At 52.4% G+C, this 15874-nt stretch overlaps 1 protein-coding gene across 6 annotated transcripts in view; it reads left to right on the top strand.

The window, feature by feature from the left end:
- Positions 1-3077: 3077 nt before the first annotated feature.
- The window catches only part of ILKAP (ILK associated serine/threonine phosphatase), a 33159-nt gene continuing 20362 nt past the window's right edge, over positions 3078-15874 (top strand). For all 6 annotated transcript variants that reach the window (XM_075917869.1, XM_075917867.1, XM_075917868.1 and 3 more), the window contains exons 1-2: positions 3078-3216; positions 13897-13959. In XM_075917869.1, the coding sequence (XP_075773984.1) occupies positions 3171-3216; positions 13897-13959 (109 nt within the window). In that variant the 5' untranslated portion in view covers positions 3078-3170. The remainder of the gene's footprint in view (positions 3217-13896; positions 13960-15874) is intronic.

The following is a 15874-nucleotide window of genomic DNA, read 5'->3' as shown; positions in this document are numbered from 1 at the left end:
CTATATCTAATTTTTCCTATGAGTGCCCATCCTAAAGATCCTCAGCCAACAGTGAGATGTTCAAACCCAAAAGAAGAAATACCAGCTCTTCAAAGGGCCCTCAGAGAACTGCTAGTCTTGTAACCATAGAGAAATTATCCCCAAAATGACCTCAAAACAAGCAAGCTGCAGCTGTTTTAAGTGGGTGGTAGCACCTGAGAACTGGAGATGCTCATGTGAGCATTTCCAGCCATTGCCAATAATGAAGGAGAGGTGCATATCATAAACAGCAGCACCCCATAAGTCTAGTACCTTTCTCTAGTCTCTCTCTCTTTCTGTCTGATCATCAGTGAGATGTATGAATGAACTGTTTACTTCATGAGATTCAGTTTATTAAGATCTTACTGTAAATGAAGAAGGTTGTGATTCATTTTATTTTGGTTGGGGTTTTTTGTTTTGTTTTTGCCTGTGCTTCCATTATCTACTTTGTCCACATGAGTTCTTCCTGTGATGCCATGCCTACGTGCTGGAGACCATTTCTCTTGCTTTGTATAGAAGTGATTGCTGTGGGCACACCCTGTACTACTGTATAATAACAAGACTACTGAAGTCACGAGTCTAGTTTTCTTGATGTCTTAAACTATGAGTGTTGGAATCTAGGGTCTTAAACTGTTTGTGTATATTTACAGCATTGTTCAGTTAAGAAATAAATGTGGCAGTTATGCAAATATCAGACAATGGCTCCCGGGTCATTTCTTTTCTTAAAGAAATAAGTGAGGTCAGGTTTAATAAAATGAAATAAAGTTTTAACTCCACATATCACTAGAGATAAGTTAGTATGACAAAATGAATTGTCTTCTCAACCCAATAAAGGGTGATCTATTAGATGAAATCTCAGGAAAAACTTCCTGGAAAAATGGAAGCTCCTTCACTTGAGGTTTTAAAACGGAGGTTAGGTCACCATCTGTTTTTTAACCACAACAAATCCTGCCTTTTGGCAGGACTAGTCCTTTCTAACCCTTTATTCTGTGATGCTGTAGCTTCAAGGGGGGGTACTTAGATGTGAGTTCACGTATTTTATACCATATTTTATATACCATTTGAGCTCTGTTATACTAATCTATAGTAATAGAATAGTAGCGCTTAAGGTGATAACCACAGTGTGTTCAAATGCCCCCTCATTTAGTGCCTGGCCCTCTGTGGACAAGGGCTGCGAGCCAGGAGCCAACAGCACTCCCAACCCCAACATGGGGGCTAGGGGCCGGCAGCCAGCCCCAGTACAAGGCTGGGAGTGGGAGTCCTGTGGACTCCCACTGGAGTCAAGCTGGAACAGTCCTGTCCAGATTCTGCTTAGTTGATTAACTGGTTAAATGTTAGGTCAACCTAACGTTTAACTGATTAACCAGGATTTTACATCCCTAATGTATACTCTAACACTGAAACATTCCTCTTATGCTTTCCCTTCTTCCTTGTTTTGTGAACATAGATGGAAGCCACCTAGTGCAATACTGATATATGGCACACAAAATAGCAGGAGACAAAACGAAAAACCCTTCAAGCACGGAGAGAAAGTTTGCAGACTGTGCTTGTATTGTCCATTTCTGATACTGTGCCCATCGCCATGGTCCTTTCAGTAGTGCCTTAAGCTATGTTTCTAGCATGATCTGTCATGTGAATATGGTATTTGGAAACCAAGATTTTATTTCATTCCCTCATTGACCAAGGAAAAGATTTCTGCTATACAGCTTTCTCTGTCATGTGGAAAACAAAATCATCCTGGGACTTAATGGATAAATAAGGTCTTTCAGACAATATGCCTCCCCAGGACCAGTTCTGATATTATCTTGCATAACCTTCTGATAAGTGAACTTGGGAAATTTAATCTAGATAGAGCTACAAGAAGGTAGTTGCAAAACTGGTTGGAAAGCAGTGCCCAGTAAGTAGTTATCAGAAGTTCACAGTCATGTTGGAAGGGCATGAGCAGGGTCCTGCAGGGGTCATCGCTGACTACATTTCTGCTCAATATTTTCATCAATTATTTAAATAATGGCATATAAAGTGTATTTACAAAGCTGTGAACAATAACAAGCTAGGAGGGGTTACAAGTGCTGCGGGAGCTCGGATTAGAATTCAGTGACCTGTATGAACAGGAGCATTGATCTGAGGGGAACAGGATGAAATGAGCATGAGAATGGGCGTGCTGGGTCAGCCCGTCTAGCCCGATGCCCCAGAGGGAGGGATACAGCGGGGATGCTCAGGGCCCTCCCCTGACACTCCTTTCCAAACAGGCCAGGGCCCCATTCCTGCCCCTCCTGGCTAACCGCCACGGGCCTGTCGAGCTCCTTCGCGAGCCCTGCGGCGAGGAGTTCCACAGGTTGACTGGCAGAGTGAGGAGAAGCCTGCCCCGGTTGTTTAAAAGCTGCTGCCTGCTAACGCCACTGGGCGGGGCCCGGCTCTCAGCGCGCGGGACACGGACCCTGCCCGGCCTAGCCCTGGTGTTAGGGCCTCTCCGCTCTCCGTGGCTACCCCCGGGGGACCGGCGCATGCGCAGTGCGAGGGGCAGGTGGCTCTGCGCAGCCTCTGACTCAGGAGCCGGGGGCCAGGCGCCCGGGGACACGTGACAGGAAATCGGCGCGCGCGGGAAGGGCCGGTCCTGGCCCCGCCCTGCCTTCCCCATGGGCACCCTTGCGTCCCCCGCAGGGGATTGGCGGCAGCCTCCGAGCTGGCTCCGCCCACAGGATGATTGACAGCTGAACGAGGTCTCGCAACTCGCCGCTAGTAACGGCCTCAGGTGATTGCGATAAGAGGGTCCGTGGGTCCGCCCCGCGGTGGGATTGGCAGGCGAGCTGGTCCCGCCCCGCGAAGGGATTGGCAGGCGGAGGGCTCTGGCCCCGCCCCGCGGTGGGATTGGCAGGCGGGCTGGTCCCGCCCCGCGAAGGGATTGGCAGGCGGAGGGCTCTGGCCCCGCCCCGCGGTGTGATTGGCAGGCGAGCTGGTCCCGCCCCGCGAAGGGATTGGCAGGCGAAGGGCGCTGGCCCCGCCCCGCGGTGTGATTGGCAGGCGAGCTGCTCCCGCCCCGCGAAGGGATTGGCAGGCGGAGGGCGCTGGCCCCGCCCCTCGGAGTGATTGGCAGGCGGGGGGCGGAGCGGGGCCTTGGCTGAGCAGGAAGCGGCTCGGGCCGGCCGGGCCGGATGGATTTGTTCGGGGACTTCCCGGAGCCCGAGTGCGCGGCAGCCGGTGAGCGCGGCCCCGCGGCCTCCCGCCAGCCCCGTCCCGCGCGCCGAGCAGCCAGGCCGGGCCCCAGCCCCTCCCCCTCCCCCTCCCCGCCGGGCGGCTGCAGCGCTCCGGCCCCCCCCCCCCCCCCCCCCCCCGTGCTGCGCCGAGGGAGGCCTCAGCGATGGCGGGACTGACGGGGGGAGGGAGCGTCTGTGTGGATGTGGGGGGAGGGGCAGAGCAGGCGGGGGGGAGGGAGCGTCTGTGTGGATGTGGGGGGAGGGGGAGAGCAGGCGGGGGGGAAGGGAGCGTCTGTGTGGATGTGGGGGGAGGGGCAGAGCAGGCGGGGGGGAGGGAGCGTCTGTGGATGTGGGGGGAGGGGGAGAGCAGGCGGGGGGGAAGGGAGCGTCTGTGTGGATGTGGGGGGAGGGGGAGAGCAGGCGGGGGGGAGGGAGCGTCTGTGTGGATGTGGGGGGAGGGAGGGAGAGAGCAGGCGGGGGGGAAGGGAGCGTCTGTGTGGATGTGGGGGGAGGGGCAGAGCAGGCGGGGGGGAGGGAGCGTCTGTGTGGATGTGGGGGGAGGGGCAGAGCAGGCGGGGGGGAGGGAGCGTCTGTGTGGATGTGGGGGGAGGGGGAGAGCAGGCGGGGGGGAGGGAGCGTCTGTGTGGATGTGGGGGGAGGGGGAGAGCAGGCGGGGGGGAGGGAGCGTCTGTGTGGATGTGGGGGGAGGGGGAGAGCAGGCGGGGGGGGAGGGAGCGTCTGTGTGGATGTGGGGGGAGGGGGAGAGCAGGCGGGGGGGAGGGAGCGTCTGTGTGGATGTGGGGGGAGGGGAGAGCAGGCGGGGGGGAGGGAGCGTCTGTGTGGATGTGGGGGGAGGGGGAGAGCAGGCGGGGGGGAGGGAGCGTCTGTGTGGATGTGGGGGGAGGGGGAGAGCAGGCGGGGGGGAAGGGAGCGTCTGTGTGGATGTGGGGGGAGGGGCAGAGCAGGCGGGGGGGAGGGAGCGTCTGTGGATGTGGGGGGAGGGGGAGAGCAGGCGGGGGGGAAGGGAGCGTCTGTGTGGATGTGGGGGGAGGGGGAGAGCAGGCGGGGGGGAGGGAGCGTCTGGATGTGGGGGGAGGGGGAGAGCAGGCGGGGGGGAAGGGAGCGTCTGTGTGGATGTGGGGGGAGGGAGGGAGAGAGCAGGCGGGGGGGAAGGGAGCGTCTGTGTGGATGTGGGGGGAGGGGCAGAGCAGGCGGGGGGGAGGGAGCGTCTGTGTGGATGTGGGGGGAGGGGCAGAGCAGGCGGGGGGGAGGGAGCGTCTGTGTGGATGTGGGGGGAGGGGGAGAGCAGGCGGGGGGGAGGGAGCGTCTGTGTGGATGTGGGGGGAGGGGGAGAGCAGGCGGGGGGGAGGGAGCGTCTGTGTGGATGTGGGGGGAGGGGGAGAGCAGGCGGGGGGGAGGGAGCGTCTGTGTGGATGTGGGGGGAGGGGGAGAGCAGGCGGGGGGGGAGGGAGCGTCTGTGTGGATGTGGGGGGAGGGGGAGAGCAGGCGGGGGGGAGGGAGCGTCTGTGTGGATGTGGGGGGAGGGGAGAGCAGGCGGGGGGGAGGGAGCGTCTGTGTGGATGTGGGGGGAGGGGGAGAGCAGGCGGGGGGGGAGGGAGCGTCTGTGTGGATGTGGGGGGAGGGGCAGAGCAGGCGGGGGGGAGGGAGCGTCTGTGTGGATGTGGGGGGAGGGGCAGAGCAGGCGGGGGGGAGGGAGCGTCTGTGTGGATGTGGGGGGAGGGGCAGAGCAGGCGGGGGGGAGGGAGCGTCTGTGTGGATGTGGGGGGAGGGGCAGAGCAGGCGGGGGGGAGGGAGCGTCTGTGTGGATGTGGGGGGAGGGGGAGAGCAGGCGGGGGGGAAGGGAGCGTCTGTGTGGATGTGGGGGGAGGGGGAGAGCAGGCGGGGGGGAAGGGAGCGTCTGTGTGGATGTGGGGGGAGGGGGAGAGCAGGCGGGGGGGAAGGGAGCGTCTGTGTGGATGTGGGGGGAGGGGGAGAGCAGGCGGGGGGGAAGGGAGCGTCTGTGTGGATGTGGGGGGAGGGGCAGAGCAGGCGGGGGGGGAGGGAGCGTCTGTGTGGATGTGGGGGGAGGGGGAGAGCAGGCGGGGGGGAAGGGAGCGTCTGTGGATGTGGGGGGAGGGGGAGAGCAGGCGGGGGGGAAGGGAGCGTCTGTGTGGATGTGGGGGGAGGGAGGGAGAGAGCAGGCGGGGGGGAAGGGAGCGTCTGTGTGGATGTGGGGGGAGGGAGGGAGAGAGCAGGCGGGGGGGAAGGGAGCGTCTGTGGATGTGGGGGGAGGGGGAGAGCAGGCGGGGGGGAAGGGAGCGTCTGTGTGGATGTGGGGGGAGGGGGAGAGCAGGCGGGGGGGAGGGAGCGTCTGGATGTGGGGGGAGGGGGAGAGCAGGCGGGGGGGAAGGGAGCGTCTGTGTGGATGTGGGGGGAGGGAGGGAGAGAGCAGGCGGGGGGGAAGGGAGCGTCTGTGTGGATGTGGGGGGAGGGGCAGAGCAGGCGGGGGGGAGGGAGCGTCTGTGTGGATGTGGGGGGAGGGGCAGAGCAGGCGGGGGGGAGGGAGCGTCTGTGTGGATGTGGGGGGAGGGGCAGAGCAGGCGGGGGGGAGGGAGCGTCTGTGTGGATGTGGGGGGAGGGGCAGAGCAGGCGGGGGGGAGGGAGCGTCTGTGTGGATGTGGGGGGAGGGGCAGAGCAGGCGGGGGGGAGGGAGCGTCTGTGTGGATGTGGGGGGAGGGGCAGAGCAGGCCGGGGGGAGGGAGCGTCTGTGTGGATGTGGGGGGAGGGGCAGAGCAGGCGGGGGGGAGGGAGCGTGTGTGGATGTGGGGGGAGGGGGAGAGCAGGCGGGGGGGAGGGAGCGTCTGTGGATGTGGGGGGAGGGGGAGAGCAGGCGGGGGGGAGGGAGCGTCTGTGGATGTGGGGGGAGGGGGAGAGCAGGCGGGGGGGAAGGGAGCGTCTGTGGATGTGGGGGGAGGGGGAGAGCAGGCGGGGGGGAGGGAGCGTCTGTGGATGTGGGGGGAGGGGGAGAGCAGGCGGGGGGGAGGGAGCGTCTGGATGTGGGGGGAGGGGGAGAGCAGCCGGGGGGGAAGGGAGCGTCTGTGTGGATGTGGGGGGAGGGAGGGAGGGAGCAGGCGGGGGGGAAGGGAGCGTCTGTGGATGTGGGGGGAGGGGGAGAGCAGGCGGGGGGGAAGGGAGCGTCTGTGGATGTGGGGGGAGGGGGAGAGCAGGCGGGGGGGAAGGGAGCGTCTGTGGATGTGGGGGGAGGGGGAGAGCAGGCGGGGGGGAAGGGAGCGTCTGTGGATGTGGGGGGAGGGGGAGAGCAGGCGGGGGGGAAGGGAGCGTCTGTGGATGTGGGGGGAGGGGGAGAGCAGGCGGGGGGGGAGGGAGCGTCTGTGGATGTGGGGGGAGGGGGAGAGCAGGCGGGGGGGAGGGAGCGTCTGTGGATGTGGGGGGAGGGGGAGAGCAGGCGGGGGGGAGGGAGCGTCTGTGGATGTGGGGGGAGGGGGAGAGCAGGCAGGGGGAGGGAGCGTCTGTGGATGTGGGGGGAGGGGGAGAGCAGGCGGGGGGGAGGGAGCGTCTGTGGATGTGGGGGGAGGGGGAGAGCAGGCGGGGGGGAAGGGAGCGTCTGTGGATGTGGGGGGAGGGGGAGAGCAGGCAGGGGGAGGGAGCGTCTGTGGTTGTGGGGGGAGGGAGGAGTAGAGAGAACAGGTGAGGGTGGGCAGGGACCCTGTGGGTAGGGGTGATGGTGGGGCAGGCAGGGGCTGTGTGGCTGTGGCTGGAGGGGTAGAGATAATAGGCAAGGGAGCGAAGGTGGGTCGAGGTTGGCAGGGCCACTGAAGAGGCTTGGTGGGAAGGGTCAGCAGTAGCAGCAGCAGCAGCAGCAAAGCTGGGCTGACAATGTATTGCCCCCGCTCTCCTACTCTGGGTTCTGGTCCCTTTCAGCTGAAGGGTGTGTAGCTTTGGAAGGGGGGTAATGTGGGTGCTAGAGGACTTGGGCCGTGTCTAGAACCCACTGTTTTGTTCCATAATGCAGCTCTGTAACTATGTCAATGTAACATGTACACACTGCAAAGTTCCTCTTGCCATTTTAGTTCTCATGTTATATTGACATAATAAAACCATATAGAGAAATGATGGGCAACCTCTGGCTTGCAGGTGGCCTCAGGTCCATCAGGGTAATGTGATTGCAGGCCCTGAGGTGTTTTGCTGATATTGATTGTTCACAGGCAACACCCCCTGCAGCTCCTAGTGGCCAATGAAAGCAGTAGACCACAATGTCCCTGTGGCCCAGTCACCAGCAGATGCTGCTCCCCCAGCTCCTGTTGGCTAGGAATAAACAGCAGCCACTGGGAGCTGTGGGTGGCAGCGGTGCCTGCAGATGGTCAACATCAGCAAATTGTCTTGTACCTGCAATCAGAGCCCTGTGGGCAGCAGGTTCTCCGCAGCTGATGTAAGGTGACTTAAGAGCTGTGTAGTGTCAGTACCATAAACATTATATTGCTTAAGTGGTCTCCAGGAGGTATCCCAAAATGCTTCTGGTGTCTGTTCTGGATAGCTGTGTAAAAGATTAACTGGTTTCTGGCGGCTGCTGTAGACCAGGCTAGCTGGACCCCCGCAGCAGTGTGCATCCCAGCTGTGGCGTGATGGGCTAAAGCAGCCCTGTGGCCATGGCAGGCCTGCGATGGGCCAGAGCAGTCCTCCCTGCCCCCAGCTGTGCTAGGCCCAGACTGCTGGACCCAGCTGTTTTTACAGGAAGGGGACTGAGATGAGGGTGGTGGTGAATAGTGCCCCTGTTGAGCTCCTCTTATAGTTTTGTATTCATAATGCACAACACAATACTGAAGACCAGTGCAGAAGCCATGCTTTTTTTACACAGATGGCTGACTTGCATATTATTGGAGCAGTTGAAAAGCATCTGGAAAACTAATCCCATGGAATGATGGGATTGAGAAACCTACATAATGTGATGCTGAACCTGCTCTTGTGAGGCATTGAAAACTAGGGATGAAAAATCCTGTTTAATTAACTGGTTAAATGTAATTTTTAACCAGTTAACCAATTAAAGGGGGCACAGTTGCCTGTAGCCCCCCACCACAGACAAAGGGCTGCTCCAAATGGCCAGAGTAGCCCCTACCTGTGGCATGTCCTGGCCCACTGTGGACAGGGGCTGCTCTAGCTGATTCCAGCATCAGGTGGCATGGTCACTGTCTTTGTAGAACCAACCACAGTTTGTGCTTATAGGGAAGACACAACCATTCACACACAGATCCTTGACTTGATCACCCAAACATTAAGTTCCTCAAGTATCACTAATGGCTTTTACTAGAATATCTGAAATAATACAACAGGTTCCTACTTAGTATTTCAAACTAGGGATGTTAAATGGCATTTAATCAGCTAGTTGATGCAATTTCCATCGATTAGTTGATAAAGGAGGGAAACTGCAGAGCGGCAGCGGGGTTAGCTTGTATCCCCAGGAGCTAACCCTGCTGCCGCTCTGCCTTTTAAATGTATTAAGAGCCTGGTGGCTCTCAATACATTTAAAAAGCACAAGCGCAGCAGGGGGACTGGATTCTAGCTGGGAATCAGCTGTCCCAGCTCGTGCCTGGTCTCCCCCACCCATTAGTGGCTTTTAATACATTAAAAAGCACAAGGATAGCGGGGGGGACCAGGCGTGAGCGAACAGGAACAGCTAACAGGAGAGTTTGGAGAGGGAATTCTCCAGGTAAAAGAGGGAGTAAAAACGGGACCCTTGTGGTAAGTGGCTGTCTGAGCGTGTGTTTGTGTGTGGGGGAGTTATTTGCTGTGTGCTGAGCTTGTGTTTATCTGTTTGGTGGATTGTTTGCTTGTTTGAAGGAGCTTCTAAAAGGTTTGAAACCTGGAAGCCTCAGTTGGGGGAGGGGCTACCAGAGCTATATAAGCCGGTGACTCAGTGACCAGGAACAGGTAACAGGAGAGTTTGGAGAGGGAGGTTAGAGGGCACTAGTGACTTCGGGCCTTCTTTAAAACATAACTCTTAGAATAATCTATATTCCAGAGGTTTAAAAAGAATCCCATTTACACCTAAACTTATTCATTAGAAAAATGGAGACAGAAGCCCAGCAGCAGAGTGGGGGCTATCCTGTTTATTGTGTTGAGTGTAACATGTATGATTACCTGCTCTGTGGGCGGGTGGCGTATGTGTGCACCCGTTGCAAGGAGCTCCTGACCCTCAGAGACCGAGTTCGGGCTTTGGAGGCCAGGGTGGCTGAACTGGAGGAGCTAAGGGAGGTAGAGAGCTATGTTGATGAGTCTTTCCGGGACACTGTAGTACTGTCCCACCTCCAGTCTGAGAGCCCCAGTGCTCTTAAGGAGGATGAAAGTCTCAAGGGAACAGGGCATTCAATGGGAGCAGAGGAAAACCATCCCATAGTTGGGACCCTCCTCCTAGAGGATGTTGCGGTATCCTCTCGCACTGAGGATACCTCTGAGGAGGAGGGAATGCCAGTTAGGAGGAGGCAGGTGTTAGTAGTGGGTGATTCGATTGTTAGAAACATAGATAGTTGGGTTTGTGATGACCGGGAGAACCATATGGTCACTTGCCTGCCTGGTGCGAAGGTTGCGGATCTCTTGAGGCATCTAGACAGACTTATGTGTAGTGCTGAGGAGGAGCCGCTGGTCGTGGTACATGTCGGTACCAATGACGTAGGGAAGGGTAGGAGAGATGTCCTGGAGGCCAAATTTAGGCTGCTAGGAAAGAGACTGAAATCCAGGACCTCTATGGTGGCATTCTCGGAAATGCTTCCAGTTCCACGCTCAGGGCCAGGTAGGCAGGCAGAGCTTCAGAGTCTCAATGCGTGGATGAGACGATGGTGTAGGGAAGAGGGGTTTAGATTTATTAGGAACTGGGGACACTTCTGGGAGAGGGGCAGCCTATACAGGAAGGATGGGCTCCACCTAAACCAGGGTGGAACCAGACTGCTGGCACTAAACATTAAAAAGGCCATAGAGCAGTTTTTAAACTAAGAGATGGGGGAAAGCCGATTGGTGCGGAGATGCACGTAAATCAGAGGGAGACTTCTCTTAGAGGAGAATCCATTGATAGAGACTCTCTAAGCTGTAGTCAGAAAGAGAGGAGGGGAGAGGACAAACCATGGGCCAGAGTAGACAAACAACTGCATTCAAAGGAATCCAATGCATCAGGGAAGGGCAGACAAATAAGCAGTGGCAAATTTTTAAAGTGCTTCTACACAAATGCTAGGAGTCTGACTAATAAGATGGGTGAACTGGAGTACCTCGTATTAAATGAGGAGATTGACATCATAGGCATCACTGAAACCTGGTGGAATGAGGAAAATCTGTGGGACACAATCATACCGGGATATAAAATATATTGGAAAGGATAGAACAGGCTGGGTGGGTGGCGGAGTGGCACTGTATGTGAAAGATAATGTAGAATCAAATGAAATAAAAATATTAAATGAATCAACATGTTCGATAGAATCGCTATGGATAGAAATTCCATGCTCCAATAATAAGAAATTAGCAGTAGGGATATATTACCGACCACCTGACCAGGACAGCGATACTGACATTGAAATGCTGAGGGAGATTAGAGAGGCTACCAAAATAGAGAACTCTATAATAATGGGGGATTTTAATTACCCCCATATTGACTGGATACATGTCACCTCAGGAAGAGAAGCGGAGATAAAATTTCTCAATGGCTTAAATGACTGCTTCTTGGAGCAGCTAGTGCAGGAACCCACAAGGGGAGAGGCAATTCTCGATTTAGTCCTGAGTGGAGTGCAGGATCAGGTCCAGGATATAACCGTTACAGGACCGCTTGGGAATAGTGACCATAATATAACAACATTCAACATTCCTGTGGTGGGAAGAACACCTCAGCAGTCCAGCACCCTGGCATTTAATTTCAGAAAGGGGAATTACACAAAAATGAGGCGGTTAGTTAAACAGAAATTAAAAGGCACAGTGACTAGAGCCAAATCCCTGAAAGCTGCATGGAAACTTTTTAAAGACACCATAATAGAGGCCCAACTTAAATGTATACCCCAAATTAAAAAACAGCACGAGACCTAAAACAGTGTGGCTTAACCACCATGTAAAAGAAGCAGTGAGGGACAAAAAGGTATCTTTTAAGAAGTAGAAGTCCAATCCTAGTGAGATAAATAGAAAGGAACATAAACACTGTCAAATCAAGTGTAAAAATGTAATAAGAAAAGCAAAAAAAGATTTTGAGGAACAGCTAGCCAAAAACTCAAAAAGAAATAAAATGTTTTTTAAGTACATTTGAAGCAGGAAGCCTGCTAAAAAACCTGTGGGTCCCCTAGATGATCAAGCTATAAAAGGAGCAATCAAGGACGATAAAGCCATTGCAGAGAAACTAAATGATTTCTTTGCTTCAGTCTTCACGGCTGAGGACGTTGGGGAGATTCCCGAATCTGCACCGTCCTTTGTGGGTGGTGAATCTGAGGAACTGTCCCGGATTGAAGTGTCAGAGAAGGTTTTGGAACAAATAGAAAAACTTAATGTTAACAAATCTCCGGGACCGGATGGCATTCATCCAAGGGTTCTAAAAGAACTCAAATGGGAAATTGCTGAGCTATTATGTGTAGTTTGTAACCTATCCTTTAAATTGGCTTCCGTACCTAATGACTGGAAGGTAGCCAACGTGACACCAATATTTAAAAAGGGCTCTAGAGGCGATCCTGGCAATTACAGACAGGTAAGTCTAACTTCAGTACCGGGCAAATTAGTCGAAACAATAGTAAAGAATAAAATTGTGAAGCATGTAGAAGAACATAATTTGTTGGACAAAAGTCAGCATGGTTTCTGTAAAGGGAAATCCTGTCTTACTAATCTATTAGAGTTCTTTGAAGGGGTTAACAAGCATGCAGATAAGAGGGATCCAGTAGATATAGTATACTTGGATTTTCAGAAAGCCTTTGACAAGGTCCCTCACCAAAGGCTCTTGTGTAAATTACATGGCCATGGGATAAGAGGAAAGGTCCTTTATTGGATTGAGAACTGGTTAAAAGACAGGAAACAAGGGGTAGGAATAAATGGTAAATTTTCAGATTGGAGAGGGGTAACTAGTGGTGTTCCCCAAAGAGTCAGTCCTGGGACCAATCCTTTTCAACTTATTCATAAATGATCTGGAGAAAGGGGTAAGCAGTGAGGTAGTAAAGTTTGCAGATGATACAAAACTGTTTAGGATAGTCAAGACAGAAGCAGACTGTGAGGGACTCCAAGAAGATCTCACCAAACTCAGTGATTGGGCAGCAAAATGGCAAATGAAATTTAATGTGGATAAGTTTAAAGTAATGCACATTGGGGGGAAAAATAACCCCAACTATACGTACAGTATGATGGGGGCTAATTTGGCTACAACAAATCAGGAAAGAGATCTTGGAGTTATCGTGGACAGTTCTCTGAAAACTTCCACGCAGTGTGCAGCGGCGGTCAAAAAGTCAAATAGGATGCTAGGAATTATTAGGAAAGGGATAGAAAATAAGACACAGAATATCTTACTGTCCCTGTAAAAAACTATGGTATGCCCACATCTGGAATACTGTGTACAGATGTGGTCTCCTCACCTCAAAAAAGATATTTTGGCCTTGGAAAGGGTTCAGAAAAGGGCAATTAAAATGATTAGGGGTTTGGAACGGGTCCCATATGAGGAGAGGTTATAGAGACTGGGACTTTTCAGTTTAGAAAAAAAAGGAGACTGAGGGGGGATATGATAGAGGTCTTTAAAATCATGAGTGGTGTGGAAAGGGCCGATAAAGAAAAGTTATTTATTAGTTCCCTAAATAGAAGAACTAGAGGTCACCAAATGAAATTAATGGGTAGGTTTAAAACGAATAAAAGAAAGTTCTTCTTCACACAGCGTGTAGTCAACCTGTGGAACTCCTTGCCAGAGGAGGCTGTGAAGGCTAGGACTATAATAGAGTTTGAAGAGAAGCTAGATAATTTCCTGGAGGTTAGGTCCATAAAAGGCTATTAACCAGGGGATAAAATGGTGTCCTTGGCCTCTGTTTGTCAGAGGCTGGAGAGAGATGGCAGGAGACAAATCGCTTGATCATTGTCTTCGGTCCACCCTCTCTGGGGCACCTGGTGTTGGCCACTGTCGGTAGACAGGATACTGGGCTAGATGGACCTTTGGTCTGACCCAGTACGGCTGTTCTTATGACAGCTTATTCCCAGCTTATTCCTGGTCTCCTGCTACTCCTCTGCCTCCCCTGTCCTCCTGCATGGATGGTACTGGGGAGGGGGGGACTAGCTTTTAAGTTGGCTCCTCCAGCACTGGCTCCTGATCTTCCCCTCCGCCCCTCTTGCTGCCCCGCTCTGATAGTGGCAACAAGGTGGGGGAGCGACTAGTCAACACTCTAATAGGCATATGCTTATCAGATAGTCAACTAGTCACTTACATCCCTATTTCTAACTTCACATACAAGAAACATGCACAAACATAGAATATACGCATTCAGGGAATCACAGGCTCTTGACTGACGGGTTATATGACCCATTAGGCATAAAGTCTGAGTTGTGTACTCATAAGTCAATTTTCATAAAACATATGATGGCTGTCAGGGTTGCATCCTGGAGCAGTGTATTTATACACTGGGTTGTGAGACACAATTCCATGGTGTTCTGATCATATTACTTCATTGATTGGTTTCAGGAAAAGAAGCACTGAAAGGAGGATCTTTGCTTTTTGATGATCTCCCACCATCCAGCAGCTCAGGTAAGGGGTTATAGCCCTCTCCCACATGCCTGACCTTTCCCTGCTTTCTTTTTCTATGATGGCTTGTCTAAAACCTATTTTTCATTTTGTTCACTGAGCAGCCTTCATCTTCATTGCTGGGGATTTAATTTTTTAGCTGAGAGGCTGAGATGTTTTACATGCACACTCTACCCTCTCTTGCAGAATCTTATAAATATTTCTGAAAGTAAGTTTGTCCTGAAAGATCTCTGAAACGGTAAGAGCTAGAAACACCAAATTTTGCATGGATACTACTGATTTCTTAACGTAAATAACTGGATTGGTTATATCTCGAAATGGGTTCCAACAGAGTGCCAATTGGGCCACTAATTAGCTTTTAGTAGCACCTGATCGTAGGCATTTCCTGGACTCTTCTCTTAAGTGTCACACAAACTGCAACTACGAGATCCTTTCCCTATGATAAAAGAAAAAGTACTAGCTATGTTAATTTCTTAAAGTAATATATGAAAAAAGTATTTCCAATAAAATATGCTATATTAATGTCATTGACATAGTTCATTCATCACACCTTTTACTATATTTTCTCTGGGCGATGCCGGGTATTTCTGCTAGTATGAAATATAATCGAGAAACTCTGGTGGGGAGGGGGAAATTATTTTTGCCCACTGTTTTCCTCTGATAGTAATCTAATCTTTCTGTCGCTACTGCTGCTTCCATTAGTCAAGCTATTTAGTTCTTTTCTAGTCTCTGCCTCTTTCTAGTCCTTTTCGTTTTTGTTCATTTCCATTGATCTTGCTAATTTTTTGCCTTGGTCCTGATTCTTTCCCCTTTTTACTCTATTTCCTTGCTCTGCTGTTGTGTGTCTCTGGGATATTCTAAGAGTCTATGCTGGTCATGCATATATGAGAACAAACTAATTTAACCAAGTATACACTGCTATAGAACCACCAGTGCATATGTGCCTATTTGCAGGACTTGACAAATGGCGGCGAAACCTACTCACCAGCCCCGCACTGCGTATGTGAAAGACCCGCATTGCACATGTGTGCGCTGCCGGTGAACAGGGCGACCAGCTGAAATCTTCTTGCCATGGGCGAGTAGATTCAGCAATTTGTCGAGCCCTGCCTATTTGCATATCCCATTTTTATTTCCATATTTTGTCCCTTGCCACTTCTCTTGGGTTTTTTTCCTCCTCTTTCCTTCCCTCTTCAAGAGCAGAGTGAATGGGAACCAGTTCTTACCAGTGTTTCTCTTGCCTGTGCTGCTGGAGAAATACCATGTGCAGGAAAAGCAGCACAAGTGGGGTTTGTTGAAATCTCAGAATTAGGTGAGAGAACATGGGATTTCCATGATCTGTCTTTGAATTAAAATCCTTGTTGGGTATATTAGAAATTGGTCTGTTCCTAATTCAGCCGCACAGAACTTGCTAAGGTAGAAGCTCCTGCTGTTGTCCTTCTGCATATTTGGTAAAAAGCAGAATGTGTTGGGGAAATCTTCCTGTAGAGTGAATGTATAGATTCTTTTTTGTTTTATGCTTAACATGCGTATATAATCTTTTGCACAAATGTCAATTAATGTAAGAAATAGTTTGGTACAAATTAAACAGTGTACCTGATTATACACACAATGCTACTGATTGAATGTGCATAAAATGTGGCAGTCCTTTTTTCAGTCTTATTTTATGGCAAATATTAGTTTTGATATCACTTTTATAGGAATTCAGAACTATTTTAATACCTTACTCAGTTTTGTACTGTGCACCTATTTTGAAACATGTTGGAGATTTACTAGACATCATTAAATCCATTGTACTGTGTGTATTTTATCCGGAAAAGGAAACAAATGTGTAAAATATGACTCTTTGATGTAAATGTATTCTAGGCAGGATTTGAGCTCCAGGCCACCTACTTCCTCAAATGTGCATGCATTTCAGGTG

This window comes from Pelodiscus sinensis, unplaced genomic scaffold (genome assembly GCF_049634645.1).
Source record: "Pelodiscus sinensis isolate JC-2024 unplaced genomic scaffold, ASM4963464v1 ctg41, whole genome shotgun sequence".
NCBI classification, from domain to species: domain Eukaryota; kingdom Metazoa; phylum Chordata; order Testudines; family Trionychidae; genus Pelodiscus; species Pelodiscus sinensis.
The sequence above is the reverse complement of the archived record's forward strand: the minus strand, read 5'-3'. Positions and strand labels throughout refer to the sequence as shown.